Genomic DNA, 17,151 nt, shown 5'->3' with positions numbered 1-17,151 from the left:
GTGGCCCCCCTGACAGGGAGTCTGCATTAATAATACAATGACAGATTTCTTGCAATGATTTTGTTCTGAAGGGAAAGGCAGAAATAAAGTGTCTCAGCAGTTTACTACCCAATCAAAATTGTTGAAATTTTTTCCGGGTTGTATGTGCCCCTAACAAAAAAGCCGGCCCCAACCTGGCCCCCCTATTAAAACTGGTCTAGAACCGCCACTGTTCATAGTTGACAACTGACCGATTGATAGATGAATTGTTCAGTTCGTTGTCGTTTTAACTCACGTGCACATGCACAATTACTGCCAACCTCAGACTTTACATGCGTCAAAACAATGATAACCTACTTTTTCCCCCCCCCGCGCCTCCACCAGGTCGAGCAGCAGTCCCCGTACATCCAGGGTTACAAGGTGCTCTACAGGCCGTCGGCCGAGCACGGCCAGCCAGAGGGGCAGTGGAGCGTCATGGAGGTGCGCGCCCCGCGGGAGGACGGGGTGGTGATCGGTCAGCTGAGGAGAGGATCCATCTACGAGTTCAAAGTGCGCCCCTTCTTTGATGAGTTCCAGGGAGCTGACAGCGAGGTGAAAGTGGTCCGGACCTTGGAAGAAGGTGACTGTCGGAGAACTTTTTGTCCTGCAGCGCGAGATGTGCATCTATTATTATAACAGAGAGGAACTGAATAACATTATTGCACTCATAAATTTAGTTCTATTATTTTATATTTGGATTATGAGTCATACGTTTAGTGCAATGTTTTTTCTATCACATCGAGTCAATGTTTGTAATTTAAATAACTAAACGTGTGATTTGTTGCAGGAGACAGAATAACCAATTGGGAATTAATTACTTTTATAAATAACAAATATTTGGAACATACATTGTGTCTTTGTCGAAATACCCCTTAACTTTATATTTGATAAAAGATAAACATAAAAGCTCTACGTATAAGTCTTCATACATTGTGTTTCTGATTTAATTTACACACATTGACTCAGCATGATAGGAAACTTTACATAAAAAGTGACACTTTACATTGATCTTAACTTAAGGAAGCCTATTATGCCGATGTTGTTGTGGTTAAACTGTTTGCCTCATCGTCTTAGCCCCGAGCAGAGCACCCCAGGGCGTTACGGTGACAAAGAGCGATGCCAATGGGACCGCCATTCTCGTTGCTTGGAAACCGCCTCCACAACGGGAAGAGGCTGGAGTCATTCAGGAATACAAGGTAGGAAAAGAAGCCTCCCCCCTCCCGACCATCCCTGTTAAAACGGAAATGGCATCTTAACGAGGCTCTGTGATGGCGCCTCCTGTGTTTTGTCGGATGCGTTCCTTCAGGCAGTCACCGTCGTCTCGTCTTCTCCTCCTCCACCCTCTATATCCACAGATCTGGTGCCTGGGTAACGAGAGCCGCTATCATGTAAACCAGTCCGTCGACGGCTCCACCTTCTCTGTGCTCATCCACAGCCTGGCACCTGGAATCCGCTACAGTGTAGAGGTCGCGGCGAGCAACAGCGCCGGCCCCGGGGTCAGGAGCGATGTCACTTTCTTTCAATTAGGTGAGAGAAGCGAGCATTCATGTCACAAAACATGAAGACAGTCACAGTGTCTTAGAACCAAACTTCAATAATGTTTCTCGGCCTTCTAGTCTAGATACAGTTTCATACATATTTATATACAGCACCATATTGTGCTGAGGCTACGATAACGTCCCTTTTTAGATGACTTTTTAAACAATATTTTGCAACTTTGCTGCTGCATCGACATCATTCCACACACAAAAATCTCCAGTCAGGCTTCCTGCGCGTCATTTCTCTCTCTTTTTTTTAGACTCCGCAGGCCAGATGATGGATATCAGCGAGGAGAGAGACACTCTGTCTCAGATCTCAGACGTGGTGAGGCAGCCGGCTTTTATCGCGGGCATTGGCGCCACCTGCTGGTTGGTCCTCATGATTTTCAGCGTGTGGCTCTACCGTCACCGCAAGAAGAGAAGCGGCCTCAGCAGCACATACACCGGCATCCGCAAGGGTGTGTGTTGTTGTTTGTTGTGTGTGTGTGTGTGTGTGTGTGTGTGTGTGTGTATTGTAGAGAAGTAGACAGATGCATGCATGCATGTTCGAGATGCAGACCATATAAGCCATATAAGTGTGTGTCTGGGGGGGGGGGAAAGAAAAAAAAGGTTATCACTTTACTTTTGTGGATGCATTTGAAGGTTGATATAATTGTAATAAGGGATCAAGCCATGACACGTTGCCGCCGAGCTAAAGAGCATTTCAGTCTTCACAGCGGCGATGTCGAGGAATATTTTTAGACGCTGATAAGCACATCACATCAAAGGGCGAAATATACCCGGGTCTGATCTTCCTTTGACGCAGAGACTTCAGAAACAAATTTGCATTTGCGGCTGTGCCGACTGTCAAAGGCTGACCTTTAGTTTTAGTCATTTGTAGAGTGTCATTTCCTCCACACAGCACAGTTCTTACAGGCGCAGACCTGTCAACCTGCCATTACCCTGTCCGCTGCAATATTGCAGTTATTTCCCCCCCCCTCTCTGTCTCGGGTTGCCTGTCACCCCCATTAACCTTCACCTGGACACTCGCGTCAGAGGCAGAGGCAGCGGTAAGGCAGCTGGCATGTGGTTATTTAAATGTTTGTACACATGAAGAGATGTCCGTCACGCAGCGGAGGGTACATGCCCAACACAACTGCAGAGTGTAATTATATAAGCAGTCGCTGCTGTGATGGTGAAGCTTGTTGAAGTGATTTCAGTTTGCCCGTCCTAATCTTCTTCTTCCCTGTCTTTGTCTGTCGATGCAGTCCCGTCATTCACCTTTACACCCACAGGTATGTACGGTATGATCCATCTGTTAATGTTTAAGATATTTGATGACATGGCAAGTCAGTTATCGGATTTATTAATCTGTTAAAACACCAACTCCAAGATGAGACTGCATCCTGTGTCTTTAGAGGATTGTTAAGTGCTGATGTGTGGAGAGAACAAGGTTTTTTTATAGTTCTTAAAGTATTTTGACAGCGCCATTCATATGCAAGGCATAATAATGCATGAAAATAAGACATAAATACAAAAAAAAATTTAAAATTGCATTTAAAAGACGATAAAAACTAAAGCGAGAAAATGAATGGTTGCAGATTACAGACGGTTTTAGCAGATGTCCGGTAGAAGAGGTGAAGGTACAGAGGTAGAGCTAAAGGCAGATTGCTACATGTCACAAGAACATATAAATGTGATGGACGCAAACATGACGTTTGATTAAGTGAGGAAAATGTGGAATGTATTCTACGGCAGATCTTTTCTTTGTCTGATGATCTCAAACAGGCTGGTAAGTTATGCCGAGATCACTGCAGGCACAGGCAATTATTTGTGCCGCCTTCATGCACGTTAAGCCGTAGAGTCAGACTCTGTGCCTTTCGATGGAAGCATATATTGAAGTTAGTCAAGGCTTGACTTAAGGTTTCTGCTTCCAATGTGTACAATGTGTCTTTCATGGTTCCTCTCAGCCTTTGGCACTTCCCTCTTTTTGACAGCTCATCAAGGTTTAATGTGTTTTTTTTTCTCTGTTTCTCTCCGCAGTCGCGTATCAAAGAGGAGAATCTGTTTGCAGTGCTGGCAGGTGAGTGCTATTTTTGGTCCTTTATGTTATATAAAGACTCACAGGAGACGTGCACTTGCGCCGTGGAAACACTAGGGGGAGCTGTCTCCCCGCTTTAAACGACGAACCCCCCACCCGCGCGCATCCGCCCTGCGCTCATTCATCAGCGAAATATGAGAACAGCAGGTTTTTGACTGACAGCTCTGTGGTCCTCCTTGTTGCAGACCTGGCCTTCTCAGCATGGGTGAGCCTCTAAACCAGCTGTGGCTGCCAGACAACTGGCCAAACGCGTGTGCCAATCACAAGGACTGCAGCATCAACTGCTGCAATAACGGCAACGGCACCAGTGACAGTAACATGACAACATACAGCCGACCAGGTTTGTGCAAGAACGAGTTCATGTCATGGTTCAGCTTCTGCAGGAGCCTCTAAGACGTCTAATAAAAAAAATCAAGCAGCATCCAGCAGCACTAAAGCTTTTTGTGATTTGTGGTCTTGCTGTGTTCATGTGCTGCTTTGTTCTCCCCCCCCCCTCCTCAGCTGACTGCATAGCAAACTATGGAAACCATCCAGACAACAAACAGGCGGGACAGCTTGGTTCAGAGACGGCCATCTACAGCGACGTGAACCTCTCCAACAAGCTCAACGAGATTAAAACGTTCACCAACTCCAACTTGTGCTACGTGAGTCCGGGCGGAGACTCGGCAGCCACGTACGAACCCATCCCGTACGCCACCACGCAGCTCATTCAGGCCAACATCAAGAATAAAGCGGCCAGCGGCGGCGCCGTAGCCGAGCCTCTGGACATACCGAGCTGGAAACAGCCTCCCAGCTTGCCCCCGATACCCAAGGAGATGGCCGCGCAGATGCAGTATAACATTATTGAGCAGAACATGCTAAATAAAGGTAAAACAGGCTCGAGTTTGTTTTGCTTTTTCATCATTCACGTGAGAAAAGACAGATATTGCAACATTTCTTCACCCCTTTGTCTTCAGAGCATCTTCAAGGGAGCGAAGGGATGAGCCACCCCAAAACCATCCCCTACAACCAGAGCCGTGATCACAGCACAGGAGGCTCACACCACAGCTCAGACAGAGGCAGCAACAGCACTTCAGGTAAGGCCGGCAGCCACGAGGCGCCGCGTTGAATTTTAACGAGGGCGCCGCCATACGTCGGCGTTTACCTTGATGTTGTTTTTTTTCCCCCTCTCGCTTTTTCCCAGGGAGTCAGAATCAAAAGAAGGGAACGCGGGCTCCGAAGATCCCAAAACATAATGCAGTAACCTGGGGAGAGGCCCCGTCTCCTCCTCATGCTAATGCCTGTGACTGTGATGAGTACAGCCTGCCCATGGAAAGGAAGTAAGGGGGGAAGCAGATACAGATACATATTTTTTTTTAAGGAATGCTGTGCTTGAAAATGCCCTAAAATATGCACCAAATGTATGATTTTGTTTCTTCTTAACTGATTATCCAGCGCATCAGCCACAGCAAAATGCAGCCCACCATATTAAACTATAATGAAGTTGACATTCTAAGTCTTAATCAGCATTCAAAAGCTGCCTTGCAAGTCTATTTATTCTGTTTGAATTCTGTAGTTGCAGATAAATATTAGCATTCACTTATGTTATTAGCAGCATACTGTTTATGTTATAAGATTCCAATGGTGGCTGCATAGGATTGTTCACTATTGCTCTGCGTTAGGTGAACTTAGGGGGGTTCAATTCCGGTGACAGGACAGGAAGGCTCTGCTGCGGGTGTGAAAACCGCCCAGAACATCACTTTGTTGATATCCATCTACTGAGCAGCAGTGATATCAGTGACATGTCTGCACAGAGCACAGAGGATACTGAAAGACAACACTCACCGCAGCCACAGTCGGTCCTCCCTGCTGCCGTCTGGCAAAAGACAAAGAAGTATCCGCTGTGACATTTAGAAATTGCTTCTTAAAGGTCCCATATCATAAAAAACATGTTTTCTCTGCTCTCTACATATATAAGCTGGTCCTCCCTGAGCCTGCCAACTCCCAGAATGAGGAAAACAAGTGATTCCTGCATGGTCTCCGCAGCCCACCCACTGATAACACGGCGCTCCTACAGGCTGTTCAGATTCTGCTCCTTTCGTTACGTAACGAAAGGAGTCATTATCATAGGCCGACCTCCTCTGCGCGGTGATAGGAGATATCAGAGAGGGGGGCGTTGTCCAGCGGTGAGATAGCAGTGTTTCGCAACGTTGTCGCTCAGAGCCAGACACGCAATTGCTCTGTTGTTGGTTGTATAAATCAACACAAGTGCCTATATTCTGTCCCAGCTACAGAACAACAGAAGAGACCGTGGTTGCGTTTCATTTTTAACGACAACATGCCGGCTGCGGTTCGTGTTAGCTTGTATGTGTGTGCTAACCACTTCACATCGGACTGCTTCAGTAACGAGGGTCAGTACAAAGCTGGCTTTGCCTCGACACTGACCCTCGTAAAAGGATCAGTCTCAACCATACCGGACCCAGCAACTGCACCCGAGCCACCGATAAGTGTCGCCGCGGTTTGATAGTAACGTTAGCTGCCAACGAGTATGATGAAGTCAGCTGGAAATTGGCTAACTATTTAGCTCCACTTCGGTCCGCTATGCAATGGCGTTTGAAGCGAGTTTGATGTTAATAATATTATGATGGAGCTTGGTTGTCAGAGTAAAAAGTCTGGAAACATGTGCAGACTGGAGACAGAGACGATGCGAACAGTGTATAATAGTTTGGAGACTGTGTTGGAGAAAAACACAGCTTTCGCTAGCTGTTAGCCATTAGCTACATGGTAACGTTAGTAACTGTAACAACACATACAAACAAACTAACATGATACATAGACACACTAACCATTCTGAAACGTCCTGCTGCAGCCGCAGAGTCTGTACTACTTCAGGAGCCTCTCCTTCTGGGTCAAACTGGCTCGGTTGAACAAGTAGGCGTTGACAGACGGAGCTCATTAGCATTTAAAGGTGCAGGCACAGAAACAGAGTGCTGTGAACAGAGCTCAGCAGAGCGACTTTTAGACAGCTGGAGTGTTGGACCTCTGACAGCTGTGTGAAATTGATGCTCCAGCATTCCAACTAAAAATGTTGCTTCAATCCGTTTCTGTTTTGCGTTTCAACCCTGCTGCCAAGAGGGAATAGATACGGAAGTATCTGCTGCCGTACCACCAGACTAGAGCAGCTTCTTTCCTCAGACTGTGAGACCTAATCCGCAGCACGCCACCATGAAAAAATAGTGTTTTTCTTGCGCAGCATAAAGGGACTAAAACGTACATTTTTATTGCACAGCTGTGTGGTTTTACAATCACAATTAAAGCAACCTTCAGATCCCGGAGCACTGCAAAGTCTAAATGTCAAAATCAACACAACACGTTTTATCCAACTCACTATTCTGCTTGAATCCATATTTTTCTCGTTTTTAACCTTTCAAAAACAACTTTTGATATGACCACGTGCATTCGAGGCATCATTTTCAAACCTCGACAAGAGCCTCAAATGTTCAAAAAAAAAAAAAAAAAGAAAAGAAAAACAGCCCAATCAAACCGACTGGGGGAAAAAAAAAAAACAGGATTATGATAAAGTTATTAAGAAACGCGGCTGCATTGTCACCGCCAACACAGAGCAAATAACACAATTTGGATTATTTGTCGTTTCTCAGACATTCTCCTAACGTAACGCGCAATGAACGGAGCGGACAGAAGCATGCTTTCAAGAGATGCAGTAGAAAAACAGATGGCGCAGAGAGCTTATTGTTTATTTTCACAGGTTTTTCTACGATGTAAATGTGCGTTTGGACGGAGGACGGGGGGGGGGGGGGGGAATTGCACAGATGTCTAATGGGCTGTGACTAATCTGTCAGGACTCCCAGCACCCCTCATTCCTTTAGCCATTTGCCTCACGTCAGTTGTCCGTTTTTCTCATCAGTTTTGATCCAGAGCAGAGAATAGAAGGCTGTCCTACTCCGCCGGTCAGAGGGGCCGCTTCATCCCCTCCTGAAGTGTGCTATAGTCACCCACCTATCACGGCACCACAGGGAGACCTGAGCAATGGCCTGCATGATGGGGCTGAGCACCTCAGGTAACCAGATTAAACCTCTTTCCCTGACACTGCAGTCCACCATTTTTCAACTGACGCTTCGTTTTTTTTTTTTGTGCTGTGACTTAAGAGATTTTCCTTTTTTTTTTTTTTTAATGCCCCTTCCAGCCAACACATCGGCAGCCACCCTCGCCCTCTTTCCCCAACACACACCTACAGCTCCATACCCATCTGTATGGACCCCGACGAGCAAGAAGAAGAAGACGACGAGGAGGAGGCAGAGGAGGAGACAGACGCGGAGCTCGCCGATAGCCGCTACAGCCAACACGACAACCGGCAGAAGCACAAACACCAGCTGCACCACCCGTCTCCGCACAGGCTGCTCCTCCACGGGCTGGAGCAGACCCCAGCCTCGAGCATCGGGGATCTGGACAGATCAGTCACGGGGTCCATGGTTAACAGCTGGGGCTCGGCATCTGAGGACAACATCTCATCAGGCAGGTCCAGTGTTGTCAGCACCTCGGAGGGATCCTTCTTCACGGACGGCGACTTTAACCAGGCGGTAGCCTCCTCGCGGGATATTGTAGGCCTCCGCATGTGCAGATACCCGGAGGAGTCAGGTGAGACGGCCTCTGTGGAGTGAAGGGTTTGATTTTGTTCGCCACAGCAGTGTCATGGCTCTTTTTATCTGATCTCAAAATGTGTGCTAAATCTGTGTGATGGTTCCAGGCCGGCGGCACCAGCGACCCAGCAGCCCCATGTCCACAGACAGCAACATGAGCCCCGCAATAACACATAAAAGGCCCAGGAGGCATAAACAGAACCAGTCCGGTCAACAGGACGAACCCAAAGACGTCTTCAACGACGGTAATGACCGAGCCGGCAATCAGATCGGCAGTTTTACCCCCCGTGTGTCTCCCTAGCGGATCTAACCTGTGGATCTCTGTGCTCCGCTGTGTCTCCCCAGACTCTTGCATGCCTCTGAGTTTCTCCAGCCAGATGTCCCACGGCGACTACAAAGTGAGGGGGGCCACGCTGCCCCGGATGGGCTCTGGGGAGGCCCGGGGTCGGCGAGGCAGCACCGGCACTCACAGGGTCAAGGAGGCTGCGTGTGAGCAGAGAGAGAGCCAAGACAAGCACAAGACTCCGCACGGAGGGAAAGGAGGCAGCAGAAGCCAGCAGCACTCAGGTACCGGAGGGACGAGATTTCACGATGTGGCGCTTTCATTGAAAAGTCACTAACAGCCAACTGAGATGTTATCTTCATTGTGTCTCCCCTCAGAATTCGGGGACATCTTTCTGTACAGCCGTCCCTCTTTCCCATCAGGTCAGGCTCAAAGGGAGCCCGACGGCACTAACTCATCCAGCTTTATGTCGTGCGGAGACTCGAGGACCAAACAGAGAGCACAGGTGGCACCTACAGGACAGGTGGAAGGGGTAAATCAAAATGAAGAATCCAGATATAAAATTCTCTGCTAAGTTAGCTGTTCGGTGTGACTTTATCTCACCCAGATATATTCGTCTTTTTATTATCTATGGCTATTTAAGCATTAAAGGGACATTTCGCTATTTTTAAATCAAGTGTAAATGATTTATATACTCACACTCAGCACGGTGGCTGCAGTGTAATCCTTTGGGGCAAGAAGCGACTGTCAAAGTTACAACCGAGTGCTTTTTTTCTTCTTTTTTTTAACTCGCGAGTTGACAACCTTGAGGACTTCTACTTAACAATTAATTCTTCATAATTAATAATGTAATAATTCCCTTTTTTTTGTAACCAGAAACACAAGTCTCGCTCAAGGAAAAAGTCCCGCTCTGAAATCTCGAGAGTCGTTGCTGTCACAATCAGTTTAAACATTAAGCCGTGACTTTTGGAATCGTTGCTGGCAGTTCTCCAAAACTCCGCTCTCCAACTCTGACTCGTGTTTCTACTGTTTTCTCCCTGCAGCAGTTCACCACTTGCAAGTTTTCAGACTTCTGCTTTGGCGAGACTTTCTAGTTTCAGAAAAGGATCTTACTTGTTAACAATACGTTAATTCTCCACACTAACCATTTCTGTAATATAACTGACAGTTAGAAGAACAACCTCGCCCCGTGAGTTGCACGTTTTCCAGACGTTAAACGTTTAACCGTAGCGGTTGCAGTTGCCCCAAAGGATTATATTGCAGCCCCGTCGCTGCTGCCGGTTAAGGCGATCGACTGGACCGATCCCAAAAGTTATTGTAGACATAAGTCATTTACACACCAACATGTGTAACCATAGGGCCTGGGTTTAAATACACAACTATTGCCCTTTAAGTTACAGGAGAAAAACATGACACTATTTTGTTTCCACAGTTCCTGAAAAGCTAAGAAGCAACGCGAGCACAAAAAGGAATTTCCTGCAGTTGCTTCAGACGAAGGACTATGAAACCTTTTATGATACGGAGAAAAAAAAAAGACTGCACAATACATGCTATCGTTTTCTACTTCAAATTTCTCATTAGGTGTTGGAAAAAAAAAAAAGAAAAAAAAGTGCTGCCATCTTTAAGTCTGTGGACTTCAAATTTGATGCACTGTTTTATCGTTTGCTTTTGCGGGCGACCGGCTCCCAGGAGCCCCGAACACGCCGGTCGCTCGGCAAAGTTAAGATGAATGCACATTCGATGGCGGTCGTGAGCGTCTACACAAACATTGTCCGATGGCGACTGCTCGACGCGGTCCGTTACATGATCCTGTTGTCTTGTTATTTTACTGTAATTGTTATTCAGTCATTACCAGCCATCTTGTAAATTTCTTGAAATTGTTTACTGCCACAGAAGTGCTTCAAATTCAAATTTTATATAACAGTGTTAATGTTTTATAGGTGATGTACATCTTGTCTTTGTATTTTTTGTTTTTTGTTTGTTTTTTTTGTTCTACTTCGGTTATAAAAGCACAATCACTTAATTTTATTCAAAGTCATTATTATATGAATTTCCGTCTGGAGGAGATCGGTCTTCGGAGTCTTGTTTAATCATTTCAGCGGTTCACTTCAGGCAGGCTGAACAAAATGATTGTTAATTGTGATTGTGCATTCGGTTGCGTACATTTGAGCTGCTTTCATTCAGATTTGAACTATCTGTTGTGTGTACTGAGAAGAGAATTGCATGCAGATTCACCTGTCAGAGGATTCACTCAACATCTCGACGGCTGTGTCCTCGCCTTCAGGGTGATGAAAAAAAAAACCTGGTCATGGACTGGCTCCATTTATTGTTTTCTACACTGAGTCTATTTCATTTAGTCCTGTGTTCTCTTGACCGTGGCCATAACTTCTGGAGTAAGGCTGGACAATAAGCTTAATGTAGCAAATTACTGATATTAATCTGTTACAGATCTAAATTCACTAATATATCCATTTTGGATGAATGAAATTGACTGAATCTTATGAACAACGACCGTCAAACCAGAATTTCAGACAGGCAATCTGCACACGGTCCAAAAATGTGGAAAAATATTAGAAAGCCGGCACAAGGAAGTCAATATTACTAGGCACTAATGTATTAAGAATATATGTATATTGTGTATTTATAGTTATAAAGTTAAATTTACATTGTGCTATAGACTTTGGTCATATTGTCCAGCCCTATTCTGTAAGTTATATATGGAACTAATATGTCACTTTAACTACTCTGTTTGAATAAATATTGCTGTTCCTTAAGCAACAACAAAAACAAAAGTCACTCATTCTTCTGACCTGCTGTTACAAATTAAACGCTGATTTTCAACCATGAATATTCAGAAATAGCAGCTCATAGTGTCATAACATGTACTCTACCAGCCACCGAGGAAAAATGCAGATACTTGTTGATCATTTGAATCCTTTCACTTATATCCTAAAAACATGTTTTTTTGAAGGGATTGTTACCACCAGCAAAAAAAAAAAAAAAAAAGAGTTTGGTGATGTGATGAAGTGACTTTTACTCTTAACGGCTAGATTCCACCAGAGTCCATGCCGGAGCATGATGCAGCAGTTCAACCAAATTCGGCACAGAGCAGACAGGAAGTCACAGACTGAAACAACAACATGACATATTCAGGTTGATTTTCAAAATAAAACAGTTGGTGTTGACGCCAGCACGAAAATCCCCAAAAAGAGACAAATATAAGCGCGTCTTCTGATCCTTTGGTTTTGGAACACTTCCTGTTGTTTTGTTTATAACACATACCCATAACTGCGGACATGCGTGATTATGTAATTATCGCGGGAACTCCTCTGTCTCACAAGTCCCGCTGTGCTGGACTCAAAGGGGGTTGCCGGATGACAGAGCGAAACCGCACCGGAGCCAAAACACAACGGACATGCATCCAGCTGAATCTTTAGGGTGCTCTCCCAGTGGGCAAAACGTGGTGAGGTGTCTTCTCTTCGCTATGAATGTATCACCACTTTCCCCCCCCTGGTGCCCCACGGCCGCCCAGCCCCTCAAACATCCTGAGTCCGCCACTGTTTAATCTGTAGGCTGAGTAAATTCTGGACTTCTTTTCATGGAGACCTTAGTGAAGCAAAAGATTCTTCCGTAAAGCTTTGAGAATTGAATGGAGACACTGCCCAAAAACCTCTAAACCTCTATTCCTTGAGTCTATATATAGAGAGAGAGAGAATGAGAGAGGTAGAGGGAGAGACCATGAAAAATGTTTAAAAGGCTAGTTCAATTTAAATGCCACCCTTTTAAAAGAATCTTATAGGCGAGATTGAATTGGAAAAAAAACTGTGATTAATCTTCAGAGCTATTTGTTCGTTCACGGTTTAGTTCAGTTCCCGATTTCCAGCCTTCGCCGCTCTACCTGCTCCGCGTCTCTCACTCGGTCCCGCAGGTAAACCCTCCTCTAATTTAGCGATTGTTGAAGTGAGATGAGTGTGGAAGACGGGAGAAAGGCAAAACTGTGGGGATGCGATGAGACATGCTGTTTAATTAACCTCACTTACGAACCTTCATCAACAGAGCAGCTGTGTGCTGTTGAAAGAAGTTCTTCACACATCTCTGTCAAAGTTTGTGTGTGTGTGTGAGTGTGTGATTGTAAGGTTTGACTCACACGGTAAATGGTGTTTCATCATCAAATAAGTACGCCGGTTTTTTGTTGTTTTTTTTTTTTTAAATGATACGGAACGCACTGTGATGTATTAACGAGGCTGATCTTGGAGCAGCTCCCCCTCACAGTGATAAGTGAGCAGGTAAGTGCTGTGACCTTTGTGGTCCCTTAATGTCAGACTGTTTTCACCTCAGTGTGGCTTCCTCTGATTTCACACAAACAGAAAGGAGCGACCCAAGGCTCCCAGATGAACCGGTTTCGAGAATCTTCCCGGCGTCCTTAGTCTGAGACCTTCGGATTAGACGGATTCGATGGTGTTTGTTCAGAAATTTAGACATTTCTGGTTTGACTGCTTCATTAGATTAGATTTAGGATCAAGGTAGAAGTGATTAGAAAATTAATAATGGTTGCTGATTTTTTTTTTTCTGTAGAGTGAATCTACCAAAAAAGAAAAAAAGTGTCTTTACCCTAAAGTGTTATTTATTCCCGTTTGATGGCTGATTTGAACAGATAAAGATCAGGAACACACAAAAGCAGCTTTAGTCAATATTTTTGTATTAACCCTTTAATGCACAAGCTCCAGAAAACCCCTTTTAATGTGCAGCACCCATATTCATTCATTTCATTTGTTGTGTTTCTATGCCACATCTTTTGAAATCAAATTATTTCATAATTTTTATACTCCAAGCACTCATTAAATGTCCTGTATTGTTTTTGATTATGACAAATTGCAGCAGTCCAGTCGTTTGAGACTTGTTATCTGCCTTTGTTTCGGACTGATTTTCCGAAATTCCCTCTGGACTGATTGCAGTGGGAGTCAGATCGCCTGTACGCAGGGTGGTGGAGACGGACTCCTGATTGAGGAGTGGGAGCAGATTGGGGCGTTTCCCTCCCCAGCCAATCAGGATGTGACGACGCCCCTTTTTGTGAAGGCCTAAAAGAGGAGGGGAACCGGTCGATCTCACCGTTATTCTGAAACTGTCCCTGTCCCGCACGTAGCCTGCTAGCTTGATGTATCCCGCATAAACCTGGATTTTGAAATAAGCTCCCACGCAATTAACTGCAGGGGAAGTGAATGCCAACTTTAGATACCCAGTCTGGCCTGCAACTTCACTGTTTTAGTTAGTCACTATCACTTCTCTCTCAAACACTCTCAGCAGTCAGACAACGTTGGCAACTAGCTGTTGAACCGAGTGGAGTGTTTAGCAGCTAAGAGCCAGATATTTCCTCTAGTAGTTGATGGGTACCAAAAAAAAAAACAGAAGCAGAGAGAGAATAAACATTGGACAGAAATGTGAGTCCAAAACGAATCCTTATTAAATTAATCAGCTCTGCTGTATATATAAATAGGAAACTGTTTGCTAACAAGTTTGTCATAACTTTGCAGTAATTACAGCTCATTTACACACCGCCTTCACGTGTCCAAAAAGTCCATTACTGCAGGTTTGACTCGAGCTGTCAGCGTATGAAAATCTGTCAGGTGGAACAAGCTCCAGTTCAATGACCCACTTCAGAAGGTCGACTGACCTGAAGGGGACAAGAAAAGAGACATAGAGATTCTGATGAGAGCCTTATTTTCAGCAATTAAATCTGAAAATCCTCTAAGAGGCCGCATAAATCAGGACAACTATATTCCCTCCTCGGCTGTCAAACCCAGAATCACCAACATCAGATCACTTTATCACCTCCAACAACAATACTGTGTATTTAACCTTGTGGCTGCAAGTTGGTCCAGTCCATCAGCTGTTGTCATCCACTTGCTGTGTGACAGTAGATCAGCAGTGACCGTCTGCAGGGAATTATTCAAATTGCTAGCGTTCGTCACAAATCAGTTACTCTGACGTAACAAATAAGAAAACGCTGCAAGAAGAAACCATAAAATCATTTTAAAACAGAACATGAAGAAACAAAAACATCATTTTAAAACAGTTCTATTGCGTAGTGTCATTTAAGACAGAGTATTGATCGATCTAATATGGATTCCACTCAATGAGCCGTAGAATCACTAAACATGCATCGATAGGTAACACGGGCGATGTTTTCTCTGAAGAGAAGAAGTCAGTCCCCCGTCTGATTGGTAGTATTTAAATTACCTTTTCATGATAATTTAAATCATGACTACTTTAAAGGTGCAACAAGTGCGAATTGGCCACCTGATATTGGCCCCAAATAGGGGGCAGCACATTGGCAGTGTAACTGCTAACTTCTGCTAAATGTAGCTGCTGTTAGCTCAGTTAGTCATGCAGCAAGCAGTCCCAAATGGCAGCTCAGGGCACCTCCAACATGGACCTGGACAGGTTGGAGCTAGCTGGTTAGCATGCTAAATCCGGTAGATATCTCTGCAACAGACTATGTGGGCATAATAACGTCAAAAATGTACATAGTGCACCTTTAACGTTTGCCCATTTACAGTCAGTGACAGGCTCAAACTCTCAATAACACCTGTGTCGTGTGTGTGTGTGTGTGTGTGTTGGCTGACCTCCTTTGCAGCTGTCAGCAGCTACGACACGGTGCGATCTACCTTTTTTCTTTTTGTCCAATTATCACTTCAAGCTTGAGTGGTGTGATTGCCGTGACTGAATGGTGGGTGATTTTGAACTCATGCTGTGGAAGGTAATGTCCACTTGAATCAACGTCAGTGACCCATGATTGCTGGATTAAAAAAAATAAAAAAATAAATTTAAAAAAAGCATCAGACTCATTAACGACTCGGGAGGCGCTAATCACATTAAATAAAAATTGTTGGAGCGCTGGAATGTTTATGGGTTTAACTTAATGAAAAGGTGAATATTCAAAAATGTAATGTTTTTCACAACGTGTTTACTTAGTCACGCAATCAGCCTCTTCATGAATTATTCCAATAACTTGATTGCAAACCGAAGTGAACTGGAGGGAGATTGAGTTGTGCTGTTTTCTCCTCTGGAAAGCTACTTTCTCAGCACCATGAATGACTGTCTTCATCCCCGTCTATTTCTTTTGCTCTCTTTTCCTTTCTCAAGGACGACTGTCGGTTATTCACAAGTGTGTGTGTGTGCCCTGGTCTCTAAGATACTGTGTGTGTGTGTGTGTGTGTGTGTGTGTTTTCACATGCTTGTGTGTGCGCCTGCCAAGTTTCATTTTCAATTTTGCTGTGTTTATCCAGCAGATTCTCTGCAATCTGTTGACAAAAAGCCGGCCATGACAGCTAGGGCAAATGTGGCGGAATTGCTCAAGAGGCTGACAGAAAGAGTGAAACTGATGGCTGTCAACCCTGAACAACTCTTTATAAAGAGGACAGATCTATAGAGACACTATGGCTGAGTGCTGTGCTGCGAATGAAAACGCCTCCTCTGACCTACCAGCTGAACCGCGCCGTATGTTTACGTGGGTGTTCGATTTTTTCCCCACTATCACGCAGCAACTGTTGAGTCTTGACGTAATCAAAATATTACTCTGCATGCTGAGGAGGTCTTCGGATGTTTTCGAACAACCGGCACACTTTGGCCTCTTGAAATGGTTCGTGAAATCGTTTCACTCGTGACAGGATTTCCAACATGCAGGAGGTTTTACTGCGGATGTGCGGGAAGCAGTGTTGCAGGAAAAATAAGTCTCGGGGTGATGAAGACATTGATTAGCTTTGCAGCAGTGAAATACACAGGTTGTGTCAGAGATGAGCCCTGAGACTGATGTCTCCGAGAGGCGATGTTTCCCCCATGTCACTGACGTCCTCGGAGGCAAGGAGGGTGCCAAGGTCATGGACTGTGCAGGGCGGGAGGTGTGTACTATTCGCGGAGTGGAGGGGGTGCAGGAGCATTGAGTGCAAGTTTATGATTTCCAATTCATCTCAGTTGTGTATGAGGAAGATTACTTTCTCTTAAAGCAGGCAGTTGGGGAGGAATTAGGAGGTGTCGGGCATAATGAATCTGTTGGTGATGCGGCGCTCGACCCAGCAGTGATAAATTCAAATATGTTTATGGGGATATATCATTTGTTTGTCACTATAAAAAAGTTTGACTGCAGACCGGGAGGAGGATGTGTCCTGTGATGCCAAGAGAGGACTTAAATTAGAAGTAAATGCTAAGTTGTCACAAGCAGCACTCCGGGCCAAAAGGACGATGACGTAAATTAATCTGGCAGTGTAGGAGTGTTGAAGCTACCTTTTGAATTCTGGCCATGGCTTTGAAAACACTGGGGGCAGCGTAATCACCGGAATCACCGATCACTACAGCTCACTGTATTCTTATATGTATCTGTCTTCGGTTGTTGCTAGCTATCGTTTTCGCAAATTTAGTTAACCTTGACGGCCACTAGCTGTCCTATTAGCTGACTGGAACCCGTCTTCAGCAACCGCCCAGTCAACATAAATGGACACCAGACTGGGACAGAACACAGCCTTCCGAGACCGAGGGAGGTCAGGGGATACAGTATGGAGGCGATTTACAGCAGCTCTGAGCAGGACTTTGACTCCAGGG

General features: G+C 45.0%; 1 protein-coding gene across 6 annotated transcripts in view; it reads left to right on the top strand.

Annotated features, from left to right (window-relative positions):
• LOC115594478 (roundabout homolog 1-like) overlaps positions 1-11,343 on the top strand; it is a 99,267-nt gene extending 87,924 nt beyond the window's left edge. For 5 of the 6 annotated variants that reach the window (XM_030438568.1, XM_030438569.1, XM_030438571.1 and 2 more), the window contains 15 exons: positions 364-598; positions 1,093-1,214; positions 1,374-1,545; positions 1,817-2,014; positions 2,804-2,830; positions 3,579-3,618; positions 3,822-3,976; positions 4,138-4,503; positions 4,593-4,712; positions 4,820-4,955; positions 7,541-7,693; positions 7,820-8,271; positions 8,381-8,518; positions 8,619-8,840; positions 8,934-11,343. In XM_030438568.1, coding sequence (XP_030294428.1) covers positions 364-598; positions 1,093-1,214; positions 1,374-1,545; positions 1,817-2,014; positions 2,804-2,830; positions 3,579-3,618; positions 3,822-3,976; positions 4,138-4,503; positions 4,593-4,712; positions 4,820-4,955; positions 7,541-7,693; positions 7,820-8,271; positions 8,381-8,518; positions 8,619-8,840; positions 8,934-9,130 — 2,733 coding nt within the window. In that variant the 3' untranslated portion in view covers positions 9,131-11,343. The remainder of the gene's footprint in view (positions 1-363; positions 599-1,092; positions 1,215-1,373; positions 1,546-1,816; positions 2,015-2,803; positions 2,831-3,578; positions 3,619-3,821; positions 3,977-4,137; positions 4,504-4,592; positions 4,713-4,819; positions 4,956-7,540; positions 7,694-7,819; positions 8,272-8,380; positions 8,519-8,618; positions 8,841-8,933) is intronic. The other variant, XM_030438570.1, reaches the window with a different exon arrangement.
• Positions 11,344-17,151: the final 5,808 nt, after the last annotated feature.

The sequence above is a fragment of the Sparus aurata genome, chromosome 13 (genome assembly GCF_900880675.1).
Source record: "Sparus aurata chromosome 13, fSpaAur1.1, whole genome shotgun sequence".
Taxonomy (NCBI): Eukaryota; Metazoa; Chordata; class Actinopteri; order Spariformes; family Sparidae; genus Sparus; species Sparus aurata.
The sequence above is the reverse complement of the archived record's forward strand: the minus strand, read 5'-3'. Positions and strand labels throughout refer to the sequence as shown.